The sequence below is a fragment of the Berghia stephanieae genome, chromosome 1 (assembly GCF_034508935.2).
Source record: "Berghia stephanieae isolate SIO BIC M18660-M18661 chromosome 1, UCSD_Bste_1.3, whole genome shotgun sequence".
Lineage (NCBI taxonomy): Eukaryota > Metazoa > Mollusca > Gastropoda > Nudibranchia > Aeolidiidae > Berghia > Berghia stephanieae.
Genome location: NC_088360.1, coordinates 115,419,225 through 115,436,724, shown reverse-complemented (window position 1 = coordinate 115,436,724; position 17,500 = coordinate 115,419,225). Strand labels below are relative to the sequence as shown.

The window sequence follows — 17,500 nt, the reverse complement described above, 5'->3', positions numbered from 1 at the left end:
AGAGAGAGAGAGAGAGAGATCTCAAAGTGTAGTGATGAGTACAGAACAATTAAAGTGAAAAATTAACGAGACTTAAGAACTGAGTGAATTTTATTGATTTTTGTGTGCATGTGTATACATATATGTTTGTAGGTCATTTCAGCGGCACTTAAAATATATATGGGGCTGTAAAAAATATAGATTTAAGTAAGATCAAAAGCACCAAAGAATAAGTGAATGGTTCAAATAAGGCTCACAAACGGACGCCAAGATCAAACTATCAATGTAGTTAGTTTGAGGTCACCTAAAAGTCTCACCAAGACACAAGCATAGAATCCTTATGAGAGAAATACAAAATATAGAACAACAAATCTAACGTCACACAAAAGAGAGATGATATACGAGGACAAACATATCATCTCCCAAAAACGACTATACATTTAATTGTTTCCCTCCGTGCCAATGAATCCGGCCAGGAAAATTATCAAGTCAAGGCAAAGGCAGAAAGCAACTCTGATCCATGCAAGTCAAAAGATCCCACCAGGAAGATGATGTGATAGTGGTGCTTGCACTAGAGGTGGTACTGATTACAATGAGGGCAGTGATGATGTGGTTGTGGAGATGGTGTTACTGATGATGAATGATGATGTGATAGTTGCTGTCGTAGTGGTGGTAGTTGTGGTAGAGATGGTGATGATGTCATGATGGTTCATGGGTGAGAATGACTGGTCACAAAAATGGAGTTCAAGACTTATCTATGCGATGATAACGTATAAATTTGAATTTCATTAAAAATTTACTGAGATGCAATCAAAAATGTGTGTCGCAATAATTTCTGACACCACTTGGTGGAATTTCAAAAGTTGAAAGTGTAATTACAACATGTCGTAGTAGTAGTAGTAAGAAAAGATGGCAGTAGGGATGATGATGTGATGGTGGTTGTAGTAGGGTCGTGATAGGGATGATGATATGGTGGTTGTAGCTGTAGAGGTGTTGGGAATGATGGAGGTGGTTGTAATAGTTGTGGTAGGGATGATGTGGGGTGGTTGTAGTAGTGATAGTTGGGATGATGTGATGGTGGAGGATGTATTTGTATTGGTAGTAGGAATGATGATGTGGTGGTGGTTGTTGTAGTAGTGGTGGTAGGGATGATGATGTGATGGTAGTTGTAGTAGTTGTGGTTGTAGCTGTAGTGGTGGTGGTGGTAGTAGGGATGATGATGTGGTGGTGGTGGTTGTAGGTAGTAGTAGTGGTGGTGGGGCTGATGTGGTGGTGGTGGTGGTGGTAGGGATGACGATGTGGTGGTGGTTGTAGAAGTAATGGTGATAGGAATGATGATGTGATGGTTGTTGTAGTACAGGTGGTGGTTGTAAAAGTAGTGGTGATAGGGATGTTGATGTAGTGGTTGTGGTGAGCCTTTTTAAAAGGCGGAATCGTGATGGTGATGGGCGGAGATAAACCACCATTTAGGCGGAAATCTGCCTTTAGGCGGAAGATTCTCAGCCCTGCTCAGGAATGTTCAATGTCGAAAAGGACCGGTCCTTGCGGTCTTCATTTCCCAAGGACCGTAGGACCGTGGTCCTTAAGCTTGCCAAGGACCGCCCCGCACTAACTGATATCCTTTTTACATAGTCCCAGGTTCAATCCCCACTGGCGCCCACCCCCTAAAGTGTCAGGTTCATTCTCCTCTGGTACCAAGCTCTCATATCCGGCTTCAACTTTCAATGGTATCCATCTCCCTTTAGTCCCAGGTTTTTTTCCCACTGATATCCTGTTTACATAGTCCCAGGTTCACTCCCCACTGGCGCCCACCTCCTATAGTGTCAGGTTCATTCTCCTCTGGTACCAAACTCTCATACCCGGCTTCAAATTTCAATGGTATCCATCTCCTTTAGTCCCAGGTTTATTTCCCACTGATATCCTTTTTTACATATTCCCAGGTTAAATCCCCACTGGTGTCTAATTCCCTGAGTCCCAGGTTCACTCCCCACTGGCGCCCACCTTCTATAGTGTCAGGTTTATTCTCCTCTGGTACTCAATTCCCATATCCGGCTTCAACTTTCAATGGTATCCATCTCCCTTTAGTCCCAGGTTTATTTCCCACTCATATCCTTTTTACGCAGTCCCAGGTTAACTCCCCACTGGTGTGCAATTCCCTGACTCCCAGGATCACCCCCCACTGTTGCCAAACTCCCATAACTTTGCCGGATATTGTCGGGTTTCGGCGGGTTTCGTAAAAAAGCACTAGTTCTTTTTTATGAAACCCGCCGAAACCCAGTCCCAGGTTCACTCCCCAATGGTGCACACTTCCCTGAGTTCTAGGTTCACTCCCCACTGCCACCTACTTCCCATAACTTTGTCGGTTTCGCAGGGTTTCAGCAGGTTTCGTAAAAAAGACACACCCATAAAAATGCAATGTCTGAAAGTGGTAAGGAGTCGGAGTCGGGACTTCTAAAACCGACTCCGACTCCACCCTCAAACAACCGACTCCTACCGACTCCGACTCCGACTCGCCAGCCCTGCTTAATAATTACATATCAATACAAAGTAACGATCGCCAAAAGATAGCAAAAAGTTGCTGTTAATTGTCTTCAAGGAAACAAATGATCCATTAATTGTACTACTGAATAAAACTGTTAATTTACTTTGTGGTGGTCGTTGTCGTGTATTTTGTAATCTGTTGGGAGTATCTATGATTTTACAAGGGCCTTACACAGGATCCTCACAAGAGGGAGATAACCAGATGGGGAAAAAATACAGGACCTCAAAATCCGGAACTTATCCAATCGGGACGAAACTCCAGGGAAATATATTTTACCCCTCTAATTAGTAAAAGGTCTCTGGCTAATCGAGACAAATTCTTCTCACATTCACTTGATGATTGTATTGCAATTTTCCCCCAACTCTACCTCTAAAAATATCATAATATTGAAAATTGAAAAAGGGGCAGGAACACCAATTGAAAGATGTCACACAGAGACAGCCACAACAATGTACATATAGTGTTCTCAACATGTTTACAAAGGGTAAATTATTTAACGGTTCATATCACTGCCTTTTGTTTTCCGAGGTGTGAAAAGAATCTCATACATTTACAGTCAAATTCAAAAGGGGGGCGGGACAATGCGTGGACACAAGTCTGAGCTCGCATAACTCTTTTGCCTTGTCAAGTCTGACACCAGCCTCAAAAGTAAAGGGGTATGGGCAGGGCTAATGTTTTTTGTGACCAATCGATGGTGCTTTGTGTTGTTAAAGGAATTGAGAACTTTGTATATCCAGTTGACATCACTTGGGCGTTTCTAATTATCACCAAACTTGATCAGAATAAATCAAGTGTCAACAAATACACAAATATGATATAACTGTGGTTTTCAATGGCAAACTAGCTTGATCGGATGAACATTATCATTAAGTAAAAACTATAATTCTATAACATACCATTGATTGTGATGCACGATGGTAAAGAATTTGTTTACAAAGATATAACACACAAGAGAATAAAATAAAGAAAAAAAACCTGAAAAGAAGCGACTTGATTTTACACTAAAAATATTTCTGAAAAATTCTAAGCATACAACCTCCCCAAAGAAAAAAAAAAGGAAAAGAAAAGAGAAAAAAAAAGTGTTTTTAAAGAGAAGACAAAGAATGAACCAGTTGTTGGAATACCAGCACTTCTTAACCATTCCATAGCTACACATCTAGTAGAGAGATTGCCTTGATGTGACAGAAGGGCTTGGTACTCAAAGGCTTGTTGGAAAACTAAGTCTTCACATACCCGGGAAATCGGGACATCAACGGGCATTTTCCAATTAGAGAGGTCTTACTGTACCACCTTTCACCCACATATCAAAATGCCTCCCTCACGGAAAGAGATTCCACATCATCTCAATCCAGAACCAAATAGAAAGGATAAGGCCAACAAATATAGAGAAGGCTAGGTAGAAGACGCTACCAACAGCCCCACCAATCACCAGCTGGATCTTCTCATAAAGAAATCCGCTCACTACCTCTCCCCCATTTCACAAGTAGGAAGTCTAGTGGGCAATTCCCTGGCAACATACAAAATTTATAACGGAACTGGAGATTATTTTAAACCATGATAGAGACAAATCTTTTGGGATTAACGAAAACCAAACTCCTGATTGAAATGTTAATAAACCTTTATTACATACTAATCATTTTTTGAGAAATGAGACCTGTAGACAAAGTAATCTAAGCGCTTATAGTCTGATAATTTAAGAATTACAGCGCCATACAAGATTTTATCCGTGTCATTATTATTATTGCTTGAAGGTGAATGGATCAACTCTTGACACCGGCAATAGAACCTCTCTTCCATCCACAAATCTTTAACAAATATCCACATTTTCTCTAAAGTAATAACACCCCATCCCTGATTCTCCACAACCAGAATGAATTATTTCATTTATACTGTATTACAAATTGAACATGTTATAAATTTAAAGAACTCAACAACAGATGGAAGTGATATCCATTTTACCAACATCAACTCACGTGCTACATCTCTTACACTGAACCCCCCCCCCCCCCCCTCCAATTCATTCATTTATTCCCTTCAACGTTATTTGTAAGATTCATAAAATGAGCCTTTATCATTTCGTACAAAATCTTTGTCAATAAATATTAATATCATATATTATGCAATATGGAAACAGTGATTGACGTTTATATAAAAAAAAAAAAGCTTTGTTTAAATGTTATTTACAACTTTCTTTCCATCTCAAACAAACCCAATTTTTAAAAAACACAAAAAACATAATCCTAGTCTGCCAAACAAGTGACAAAAAAAAAAATCTAATTATCACGAAACCAACTTACAACACTTACAAGACACATTATAGATGCTTTATTGATAAGTCGGTGTTGTAATGATGAGTAAATCTTGAATAACCATGAAATATCTAGTGGCCAAAAAATTATTTCTCTAAGAAAAATATATGCTTAGGTGGTACGGGCATTAAGACGGCGGGCAAGCTTGTGAAAACCACTGTATAATACATCTAAATGCATAGGCACTGTTGAAGTCTAAAATTAAGAATGGACTCTTCAAAAGAAATGTGATCAGACAAAACCTTATAGAGGATTGGGCTATAATCAAGCAGGTTCTACCCCTTGCCCAAGAGCATCATAAAGGCTTCCATGCCACAAAAATGCATCCATGAATTCCTTTGTTTCCTGCATAGTTTTAACAGTATATTAATTTATGTCAATTGAAAGCAACAGGGCTGTCTCTATCTCTAAAGGAAGTCGACAAATGAGCAACAAGAGCTAAATTACATTATTTTCTTCATCTATCAAAAAAAACTTCATGCTCAACAATATAATATCCATCTTCTCTCACGCCCTCCATTTTACAAAGCTGAATACTGTTTATGGTTTGCGTGCCAATATATTCCTTTACAAACTTTGAATATGCCTCCTTTGGAATCTTCTTTGCATCTGTGGAAAAAAGTATGATTGTATATTAGTGCATTCTCATTTATAAAGACACCACTTTGATAAATAGGTTATAATGTTTCTGTGCAAGTTAGGCTATAGTGAAGAGAAAAAGAAACCAAAACAAAGGAAACTGAATTTCTGAGGTTACCAAATCATAGCTCTTCTTCTGTAGTCCTTCAGGTGGATAAGGTATCGTCATGGAGCAGGAAGTGATCCCAGTAATTGTACAATTATATGAATCTGAATCAGAATTTTCCTTTAATGTCCACATTCACTCATGAAGATTTCGACATGAAATAACCATTAAGTCGAAAATTCAGCAGTGATCTGGAAGCTCTGTAAATAAATCTAGATATGGACAGTACAAACTTGGATAGCTCCCGGTAAAATAATTGTGAATGCTGAGCTGATGATGAGTCTTCCAAGACAAAGTTACAGTTTGAAGAGGAAGAAGAAGCAATGTAGTATGATGTGAATTCAAAGTCTGTAACAGCTTGTTTTCTTTGTAATATTTTCCAAATTTACCCGACTTAATCTACATAATTTTTTCATGACGTTTTTATTCATTGACTGCTGATGAAATCATAACATGCCAGCTCCTTATTTAAAATTATTCAAATTCAATCATTGTGTTACAATGGTACCAGAGACAAATGATAGTTTTAAGGGTTTTACTTTTTTATTATTCAGCCATTTTCGAAGCAATCATTACAATATGTATTTATTTTATTTATTAATATTATCAGAAGATACTAAGACAAACCATTAAAAAAAAAATCATATAGAAATTAAAAAATTATCACCCCGTAATATTCTAAAAGCCTTACAATTCTGAGTCTGTTTTTTCCGTCTGTATTTCATAAGAGTCATATGAGGGACGAAATCTTTCCCAGCACCAACAATTCCATGCTGCTTCATTTCTTTGGTGATGACATCTACATCAAATGCAAATTATTTTTTAAATTAATATAAACAAAAAGAAATACCAACAATAATAATAGTAATAATAACAAAAACAAAGGTACCATCAACTGGGGTGATTAGCCTCAATTGGTGACTTTGGCTTTATAGATTTGGACAGACTAGATTATACACTCAAGCACCGTTTCCTGGAACTCAATGGGACATTCAAAAAAGTTTTGAGGACACTGTGCTTGAGTGCATAAACTAATAATAAACGAGGTAACCATGTTTTGCCATGACGACTTAATGGGGAGCAACATGGCTTAGCCGTAAGGTCTTTGCTTTGTACCCAAAGGTACAGAATTCGACTATTGTAATATCTCCTAACAGGCATCACATCTCGTTCTTCATGTTATGTGTTGCTCTTGGTCAGGGGCCCTTTGTAAAGCACTGTGAGCATATTAAGTGGATATTGCGCTATGTGACAGCTCAAGCTTTTTATCCCCAGCACTAGGTGATCTTTCCCTAGCTCCTTTGTGATGCTGCAGCTGACACCCAAGTCATTCCAGCCTTCCCTTGGACAAGACCCTCAGACAAATTTCTTCTTGGGGGATGAATAAAGGGAACTTTATTATTTATTTACTTTATCATGCTACAAGGAGTTGGGTTGGGAGATGTCCCTGCATCATAACATTTATTGTCATAACCAACCATTAGCAAATCATGGCACTTGGAATTGAAATTGGAACCAACAGTAAGTGATAAGAATAAATATAGAGGTCTCGGTAATGCAAAACGGCGGTTGGGGGTGTGAGTGACTGTTTGTGTCTGCATGTTATAACACTGTAGACACACAATAGGCAAGTATGTAACTATCCATGCCAAAGCAAATCATCATTGGTCGAATTCACCTGGCGCATAGATATAAAAATTCCTTTAATTAACAATTTTTCATTGGCTTGGTGAAATTAGGTCGAGGAAGGAATGGAATGATAACAAAGAATAATAAGAAATTCAAGACATTCAAATGAGTCGGAGGAAACCGTTCTTGAGTTTATTTAGCTGGTTGATAGTTATTTCTTTTGATAAAAAAATGAAGTCCTCTAATAGGGTAAATAACTGCGAGAAGCATGAGAATACTAAACATCTGTTGAGGCAAAGGCAACCCAGTATCTCAAATGCACCAATTGTTGGAAAAAGCAGAGAATTCTAGATTTCATTGTTGGCTATAAAAATTAGTGTTACCACCCATTCTATTACCCAATCACTATTACACTAGCATTGCTCCTTTCCACAAAGAATGGTATTCTAATTTTATGCAATGACAAGACAATATAACCTTTCGGCTAAAAACTGCCTGCAGTTGCCATGTTTACCATTTTAAAAGTGATTAAATTAAATTAAATATCATACTAACTTGTTAACAGGCCTGCCTACTATTACGGAAAATTTGTTGAATAATATAATATAATCATATTTGATTCAATAAAAATTCGTTGAAAACAAAAGTTTTGTGTCAAAGAATTTGCTTGTAAGTCAAATTGTAAATCCATAAAGTTCATCATCATAGTGAGCAATATTTTATCCCATGGAACCATGAATATTTAACATATCAATTTGACATATCTGGTGTTAGTTAGAGATATTTTGATGATTAAGACAATCAACAATGTTTGTTGATAATAAATATAATAATAATTCTATGGAAAATATGACAATGTGTAGAGGTAACAATGTGTGTGCATGCAATAGATCTGTCCGGCAGATGGTAGGATCAGTTATTAAATATTGTCAATTTTTATATATGATTTTGTAATAAAACATTACATGATACGCATGTAACTTTTTTGTTTATTGTCCTTTAATCACTCTATCTTTCTGATTTTGGGACTGTTTTTGTAGTATTATCATTGTGAATATGACAAAGTTTTTCTTATGAATGACAATAGTAAGTGTGCAACACATTACTACATTACAACCTTGATTGCGGAAATAGTTTGATGAAAGAAATGAAAGGACACACAATTTCTTGAATGTAAGCATTCATTGGATAAAAGATTGTTGAAAGCAAATTGGATTGTAGTTACATTATGTAGCCTGTCGTGATTGAAATGAGTCTTCTATTGTTGTTTTATGTTCATTTAAGTTTATTTGCTATTTATGTTGTTTTGTTTTGTTTTTTTCTATGATTATTTCCCCATATTTCCAGTCCAATGCATCTTTTAAAAGTCTTCACTCGCTCATGTGTTTTGATCAATGATTGATTTGTGAGAAAATAACAGACAAATTTACAACAACAAAAAATGTTCATACTCACCAGACATTGAAATAAGTGATTGCAAGGCAGGGTTTTTTTTAACTGTGACATATAAAACACTGCCTCCACTAAAAACATTCAGCCCTTCAAAGTCAAGAGTAATTAATCCAGACTGGTTTGGGCTTACAATCGGAAGACACTTGTCCAAACACTGTTTTGCACTGGAAGGAATGAAAGGAACGGAGGTGAATAAAATTAAATTTCAAAGAGTGTAAAAGTATTAGTATTAGATTGGAATAAAAGTGAAAGTAGTACATAGACCTAAAAAAGAAGTGCATAAAAATACTGATATAAAAAATATACCATATATAAACCATTTGACTTACAATAACATAAAGTCTAAAATCTTCAAACTATGTCATTAAGCTTAAGATCATAAACTTGTACTAACCTATTTATATCTACAGAATCAGCAAGATGCATTGCCATCAGTGTTATGTGACTTTTGCGAATATCAACTTTCATATGTCTCAGATCGGTGGGTGACTCTTCTAAAATACTGTCTTGAATTCTTTTTGCATTTTCCAGAACCTTGATGAATAAGAGTGGGGGGAGGGGAGGAAAAAAGTTCATAATTACAAAAGCAAAGAGGATTTACTTCAAATAGCTTGAGTATTAGGCCCAATGGCCAAATGTTATGTCTTCCATACCTTCATATTATATCTTTCAATATCTTCTCTTTGATCCAGAAACTAAGACATCGGCACCCGCACCATATAAGACGTAATTATCTTAAAAAGCCACTAGTTATAAAAAATAAAGTCAATCGTTCATTATTATGAAGAAAGTACAAGCATAAATATACATCTAATATATAAAGTATTTCAATGTTCCCATGCTCAGTGCGCTATTTATTTGTTCCCCTTACTGGTAAACAAGGACCAAATTTCATTTCATTTTGTACAATCTCCATGTTAGGTGCCATTTATGTTCTCTAGCACTTTTACCATTTCCATCAATGTATATCCAGGTGCTCATTCACATTTCAGTTGACTGGAGTTTGACGAGTCTCACCTATCTGTATCTGTATGGTTGGCGCTGAAGAAACCAATGGTCTGGTTGTATTTCAGTGGCGTCCTCATGTCAGTCGGGCCTTGAAATCGTTTAGGTGTGGTGCCATGATGACCAGTTCATCCAGCCCATTCCACTCTGAGATAGTTCTAAAGAAGAAAGAATTTCTGTAGTTTTGTGTTCTTGTCTGTGGGATTTTGAAGCAGTTCGAATTGTTTGTGGCGTATCTGTCAATGGGTTTTCGGTTATGTGGTTGGCGAAAGTGAGTGCTCGGATTTGTCTTTTGTTTGGTCGTGGCGTGAAAAAGGAGTCTGCCTTTATTGATGGTATTTGATCTGTTATTATCTTGAACATGAATGACAGACAGGTTTCTTTTCTTCTTTGTTGGAGGCTGATGAGATTTCTTTCTTCTAACATTTTTGTCATGCATCCTGGGGTCCTGCTCTTATAGTTCCCAGTTATGAACAGGGCGCCTTGTCTCTGGACTCTCTCAAGTTTTTGAATATCCTCTTTCAGGCAGGGGTCCCAGGCAACTGCACCGTATTCCAATTGTGATCTCACAAGTGCGAGGTAGGCGTTTTGTTTGCATGACGTTGGGCCGTGGCTAAGATTTCGGCGGGAAACGCGAGGGTGCAGCTTGCCTTATGGGTTATTTTGTTAATGTGTTTCCCCCATTTCAAGTCCTTTGAGAAGGTGATGCCAAGGTATGGGTTATTGTCGACTTGTTTCAGGACAGTGTTGTTTAACTTGTAGGTCTCATTGTACTTTTTAGCTGTGCTGAGGATGTAGCATTTGTTTGTGTTAAATTTCATTCCCCAATCATTAGCCCACTGTTCGAGACTATTCAAGTCCTCTTGTAGCAATTTTTGATCATTTGCAGATTTTATTGTTCGGTATATTAGACAGTCATCGGCGAATAACCTAATCTGAGATTTTACTCGTAGAGGTAGGTCATTGATGAAACAAAGAAATAGTATGGGTCCTAGCACCGTTCCCTGTGGTACTCCTGATATGACTGGACATTCATCCGATGACGTGCCGTCTAGGACTACTTTCATGGTACGTTTTGTGAGGAAATTACAAAGCCATGTGTGTAAAGAGCCACGAATTCCGTAATTTTCTAGTATCTGCAGGAGTTTTTGGTGGGGCACAGTATCAAATGCTTTGGAAAAGTCGAGGATGCCGCTGTCTGCCTGAGTGTTGGCATTCTGGAGTCTCAACAGGTCGTTAACAGTCATTAGGAGTTGGCTTTCGCATGAGTATCCTTTGCGAAACCCGTGGTTCAGGTCAGTTAGGATGTCATTGTTCTCAAAGTGGTTCATCATGTTCTTACAGATTATATGTTCTAATAGTTTGGATATTATAGACGTCAGTGAGATTGGACGGTAGTTCTCTGCTTTATTTTTGTTGCCTTTTATGAATACAGGTGCGATGTTTGCCTTCAGCCAGTCATTCGGGAGCATCCAGGTGTCGACCGATTTTTGGAAAATTATGCATAATGAGGGGGCCAAACTCTCAGTGTTGGGGATGTTATCTGGACCTGACGCCTCTGATGGATCGACGTTTTTCAGCAACTTTTCAACTCCTGAGATGTTTATGTTGATATTAGTAAGAGATAGGTCACACCTATGTGATGTCGGTGGGGTGGTTGTATCGTGTGGATCATGAGGGGTAAAGACAGATTTAAATTGATCCAAGAGGATCGTTGCTTTATCCTTCCCCTTAATGTACAGGGTTTCATTTTCTTTCAATGAGGCTACACCAATGGAATCGTTTTTCTTGCTTTTTATGTAGTTCCAAAATGGCTTGGTATTGTTTGTTTCAAGTCCTTTTTCTATGACATTGTTAATGTGCGTCCATTCTGCTTGCCTTATTTCACGCCTACTTTGACGCTGCAACAATTTGTATGTATCCCAGGTTCCGCTCAGTTTAGCCCGCTTGAATGCTTTTGCTTTGCGTCTTAGTAGTGCTCGTATTTTCCTATTCATCCACGGCGGCATTCTTGTATTTTTATGTACTTTTTGGGGAATTGACTCCTTGATTGCACTGAGTAGGCAGGACTGAAAATGGCTCCACATTTCATTTACATCCATCCCGTTTTTGTGCTGTTCTGTGATCTCTGATGCCAGTCCCTCAATTCGTTTTCATAGTGCGGCCCAGTTGGCCTTTTTGAAAAGGTATCGTGTTCTGGGGGGTTGGTTCATATAATTGGGGTTTAGTGTGGTTTCAGTAACAACGCAGGCATGATCTGATATTCCTGGTTGTGATGTTGTTGAATGGATCAGTGATGGATTGGATACGAAAACAAGATCTAAAATATTGTCACTGCGTGTGCATTCTTCGTGAATTTGTGTGAGGTGCGCTCCTGCTGTAATGTCGATGAGGCTTTGTTGTATTGCACGTTGTGGGCAGACAGATAACGTTTTTGAACCATCCCAGTTTATACCAGGGCAGTTAAAGTCTCCTGTTAGAATCATTTGGTTTGGAGTTTTTTCTGAGTTGATTATTTGAAGCGATTTTTGCAGTTCCACAATGTCAGTTTCGTTTCGATGGGGCATGTAGAACGATCCAACAAGGATGTTTTTATGGCCTTGGATTTTAACGCTTACCCAAATTATCTCACAGTCAGTTTTGAACTTTGTTTGCTCACAGCCTGTGAGCTTTCTATCAATGAGTATGAATACTCCACCTCCCGGTCGCCTGGTCTCATCGTCTTCATTTTCACTTCCTTCATCTTCTGCCTCTTCTCTAGGTAGTTTTCTGTCATTTCGGAATACCTCGTATTCTTTGGGGAAGATTTCACATGACTTAATATTGTCATTTAGCCACGACTCTTATCCACAGACAATGTCTGGTTCATGTTTGTCAATGAGTGCACCATCCATTCCAAGGCCAGAAATTTGCAACCCTTGTCACCCATACCATTCACTGACATCATTTCTTACCATGTTCCAGACAGCGCAGTAGCAGCAACACAACTGGGGCTTCAATGCTGCACTACTGACTGATATTATTTTTTTGAAGTGAAAACGTTAAGGTCTACAAAAATATATATAATCTAATAGAAGAAAAAAGAAATTATGACTTGGAAGAAATCCAGTCTTATATCAACGGATGTTTGCTTCTTAAATTTACCATTGTCAGCATGAACAAAAATAGGAACTTGATACTTGATGCAAGGGATTTTGAATCAAATTCATGTCAATAAACAAGAACTATTAATAGTAATGCGGTTGAAATATGAGGAAAAAAAAATAAAATTGCTTTTGTCTGACCTTGATATAAGGACAATGGTAAAAAATGTTATGTCAATGACATTTTCACAATCAATTAAAAAAAAATAAACAACAAAAAACAACTCATGAAATTTTACCTTTAAATCAGTCACTTGAATAGCTATGAAGTAATTGGGTCTGTTTGTCCTGTGTCCCTTTTGTGAGAATTTATTTCCTGAGGACACCTCTGATATCTGAGGAAACATGTAAAGTTGATCCATTGAAACTAAACAAATTCTTAAAAAGAGCTTAGTTGGTAGAGTACACGACACCCAATCACAAAGAGACCATAATCTGGTCCAGGCCCAGTCGAATTTTTCCAGATCTCTCCATACATCCAGCAGAAATTGGGTAACTGGGTCTGTTACATTCAGAGGAAAGTACTTTGTGATAGACTGGTTCCATATCCAAATGATAGCAAGCAGTTATTACTTTCCACTTAGTACTATAAAAATAAAACCTGACAAATTCTAGCTTAATGGGCTGTATGGTTCTATAACCTCAATACGAAATATAATTCGGGTATTTGATGTATTTTAAAAATTTTAACTCTTGATTTATTTTAAGATAGCATAGAGGATAACCACTGCAATTAAAAATACAATTGAAACCAGTATTGAAACTATCTGATTGGGACACAATTTTATTTTTCTACTTTCCGCTAGTTAGTCAGAATGAACAAAGGTCAATTGGAATGATTTAAGATTGTCATCAAAATTGTTCTGAAGTTTATTTTTACAGTTGACAAGATAAAAAATGAATATGCCTATCAAGGAAAATAATAATGGACATTAATCTGTACTTTATAACAAAGAGATAGGAGCATAAAACTTGTATGGAACGGAGCCATTGAATCTAAAACTTATGACTAATTCATTTTTACCTTAATTGTCAGACTACACATTTGACTGTCAGGTGAAATTACTATTTTATGAGGTAGTTGGGTGCACTTAAAAAGACATTTGGTCTTTCCCATTTGAATAGGCATGCTGCCCCTTTTTAATGTTTGTGATTGATGATGCAATGCTTTATTGATTACTAGATAAATAGCACTCGACACATGTAAACAGCTATGCCTACGTAATGTGAAATACATCTTCATAAGTGTTAATGTGCTGTGATCACAGGCATTCGATATTAAAGGGTTTGAGTGCAATCATGGTTCCAGATAAATGAAGTTACTGGATTGATCATTCATTCTCTGCCATGTCTGAAAAATCTCCTAACTCATCCAACCATTGCACATAAATTTGCTTTTGGTAAGGCAACTATTCAGAGAATTGTAAAGTTCTCTGTTCTACATATTTAGCATTTGACTCTAACGTGAGCTTGAAAGGTGGCGAAAATTATTGTTATGGATCATATGTTGTTTCTTATAATGCTAAATTTAAATGCTATTTTGAAAAACAGAAGACAATTTTTTAGACATAAACAGATGGGAAATTCTGAATCACGAGAGTGATAAGTTATAACTAACACACAAGACATGTAGGGTATATAGTTTTAAAATGTTGCTCCAAATGTGTAGGTAGTCCATAAATATTAGTAGAGATCCTGCTGAAGTGACATGATTTCTTTGTAACAAAGTCGTACCTTCCACAGGCTCATGTAGAATCTAAACGATTTACCTTTTTATTTGGTCAATGGCGTTCATTTAATCAATTTTTCTAGACATATTTCCGTCATTAGAATATCTCACAACATAAAACTTCGCCTTTTAATTGTCGCAAGTCAAGGAAAATTATAATGGGCTAAATTTTTATTTATTAAGCATAAGATACAATAAAAATTTTAACCTGACCCTAACATTACGACATATGTTTAAAGTCATGATTATTGCACAGACAATTGATTTTGCACTCACAATGAAATGAAGCATTATTCAAACCAATAACCATACCTCATGGTAAGAGTATGGCAAATCACAAGTTGCTCCATGAAGTCTATTTGTCAAAGACTTTTTCTTTACATATTTAGCCTTCTGTACGCCCTGCTCAACTTGGCATATATCTGAGAAGGGGGGGGGGGGGGGGGGGGGGGGGGAATAATTTTTTTTTTTAAAAGATGAAAGAATTATGGTAATATTGGCAGTCAGAAGAATAACAAAAGGATGGCAGAGGCACCACAGCTGTCAGCAAAATCTCACAAACTTAAGACAGGCAGACTAAAGGAAAAGAATAAAACTTACGGCCTTCCACTGAGATAATCTCCTTGGTGCGTCTGGTGTCAACAGGAATCATCCTTGATTTCTAAAGTGACCAAATGGGCGGGGGGGGGGGGGGGGGGGGGGGGGGTGATAATCTTGCCCAAGCAAAAGCCCCTGAAGCAGGCCTTAAAACCAAGACTTTCCAGGTTACACTACAATGTCTTAACCAAACAACCACTTCAAAAGTGGGGGAGGGTTAGAATCAGGACAGAAGGATTTACATTACTTTGTGATATTAATTTGAATTATTTCACTGCTTGCACATTGTTCAGATCTTTTCTTTAGGAAGTTATGTTAATAACCATGAAAAAGTAGTGTTTGATGACTTTGATTAAAAGTTGTCACTTATGATTTGGACTCCGCCTACTACAGTACTGCTTGTGTACAACCCCTGGTTGCAACGGGAGCTCTGCTACAACGGGAAATTACAAAAACCCTGTTCTACGGCCTATATAATTCATATAAATCATGCATGGCTATAACAGGGAAATATCTCTTGGAACATGGTTACAATAGGGTTGTGAGTCACAAGTTTAGTACCCAGTTGAGAAAAACTATGTATGCAAGAAGAAAAAAGGACGGCACAAATGACACATAACTTATAGGGAACGGAGATGAGGTTGGAGTGGGCGAATTGCAGTTGTGTATACTATTGACATTTCTCCGTGTACTTTGAGTACCCATGATGACGCAATAAAAGGCAAGTGAGAGGCGCCGGATGCGTGAATGACTGATCAACATGTTGATACACTTAGAACTAGTATGTTACACTTAGAGTGAGGGAATGCGTGTCTCGTGACTGATTAGATAAATATGCCCAATGAGAAGTGAGACGGTGAAGAGCTCTCTGTGAAGCCTGAGGGTAGGATTGTGCGCTACTTGAGTTTCGACGTGCACTTAGTGGCTGTCAGTGGCACCATTGGAATGGGTAGAAATCGAAGAAAGTAGAATTAACCATTGCATTGTTCCACCTCACCTTATGACTGAAGTAAGCGGAAGAGGGGGTGAGGTATGGTGGTTCGGGATGGGTGGGGATTACAGGAATGGAAGTCAAAGTCACGTCGTCTGATTTATTATTATTTACAAGTGGAGGTAACTCGAAGCGTGGTCCTTGTGTTTTTTCTTTTATTTCCCTCAGAATAGCTTCGCTTCAAAATCTGTATGCATGACAATAGCAGGACTTGGCTACAACGGGGATATTTTGCTAGTCCCACTATCCCTGCTGTATCTGAGTTCCACTGTATAAAGACCGCATTTCTTACCTTGTGCTTCATATGCTGCTGGTCTTAATTGTTCATTTGATAAAGAGAAAAGTAATAAAATCACGAAAAATAAAGTTATTCTAACCATTTGAGTTATGTCCAGTTTTTATTATCTGGGAAGTCACAGATTTCAGATTATTTTTTACAAAGTCTTTAACAAAAGACTGAATAGAGGACGTTGATGTATCACAATTTTCTGCAGCATTTTCCTTTGGGACTCGTGATTTACTTCTGCAAAAATTCACTGTTATATCTGTTTTCAAGAATGAGAGAAAATTTCTTGTCACTGCCATGGTATATTTAGACACTAAACGCATCCATGTCCAGCACAAAAGAAGAACACTGTTCAGGCCCATAGAGATTGCATCTGATTTGGATATATTTAGTTTCTTTTAACCACTTAAATCCGCTTAACACAGAGCCAAATAGAACAAAAAGCCAAATTGATATTGACCATCTGAGAAATGTGGGTGAAAAAGGGCTCCCAGATTTGTCTCAAACAATGTATTTTTGTCTAGCTTTTATTGGTTCTCCTCTCTATTCAGATCAATTTTAGCTTGTTTATCTAATACTAATACAGTGCAACTTCCTCAATTTTTATGTCCTTTCAAAAAGACAAAGGTCTTTTTTTTCTTTCTTTGAAATATACCATATCATATGTGACCTATTGCCTGAAAATTGTATTATGACCTGGTGATTAAGTTGCTGAAAAGTGAATTTATGTCCAAAAATATCAGACTTGTGTTGTTTACGAGCTGAGAAAAAAATGAATATATATATATATATATATATATATATATATATATATATATATATATATATATATATATATATATATATATATATATATATATATATATATATATAGTTATCAGGGACGGCTGGTAATAATGGGCAGGGTGGGCAAATACCAGCCTGTTTTTTCAAGTTATATGCTGTATTACCAGGTCCGAAATAATCAAATTTAAATTAGATAATGTCAAAAGTTACTACTTAAACTTGATACTTCGTACTGAAATCAATTTGTGTGTATCTTTGATAGATTGCGAATCACCATGCACCCCGTAATTCATAAACCAGGATACGC

At 37.3% G+C, this 17,500-nt stretch overlaps 1 protein-coding gene across 10 annotated transcripts in view; it reads right to left on the bottom strand.

Annotated features, from left to right (window-relative positions):
* Nucleotides 1-4,121: 4,121 nt before the first annotated feature.
* Nucleotides 4,122-17,500, bottom strand: part of LOC144962822 (A-kinase anchor protein 7-like) — a 27,963-nt gene continuing 14,584 nt past the window's right edge. For 2 of the 10 annotated variants that reach the window (XM_078896105.1, XM_078896106.1), the window contains exons 2-8: nucleotides 16,414-16,666; nucleotides 14,846-14,955; nucleotides 13,044-13,139; nucleotides 9,051-9,190; nucleotides 8,660-8,820; nucleotides 6,267-6,374; nucleotides 4,122-5,439 (exon numbers count right to left, since the gene is read on the bottom strand). In XM_078896105.1, the coding sequence (XP_078752231.1) occupies nucleotides 5,288-5,439; nucleotides 6,267-6,374; nucleotides 8,660-8,820; nucleotides 9,051-9,190; nucleotides 13,044-13,139; nucleotides 14,846-14,955; nucleotides 16,414-16,501 (855 nt within the window). In that variant the 5' untranslated portion in view covers nucleotides 16,502-16,666 and the 3' untranslated portion in view covers nucleotides 4,122-5,287. Of the gene's footprint in view, nucleotides 5,440-6,266; nucleotides 6,375-8,659; nucleotides 8,821-9,050; nucleotides 9,191-13,043; nucleotides 13,140-14,809; nucleotides 14,956-15,133; nucleotides 15,217-16,413; nucleotides 17,169-17,500 lie in introns of those variants that run through there. The other 8 variants (XM_078896100.1, XM_078896102.1, XM_078896108.1 and 5 more) reach the window with 6 other exon arrangements.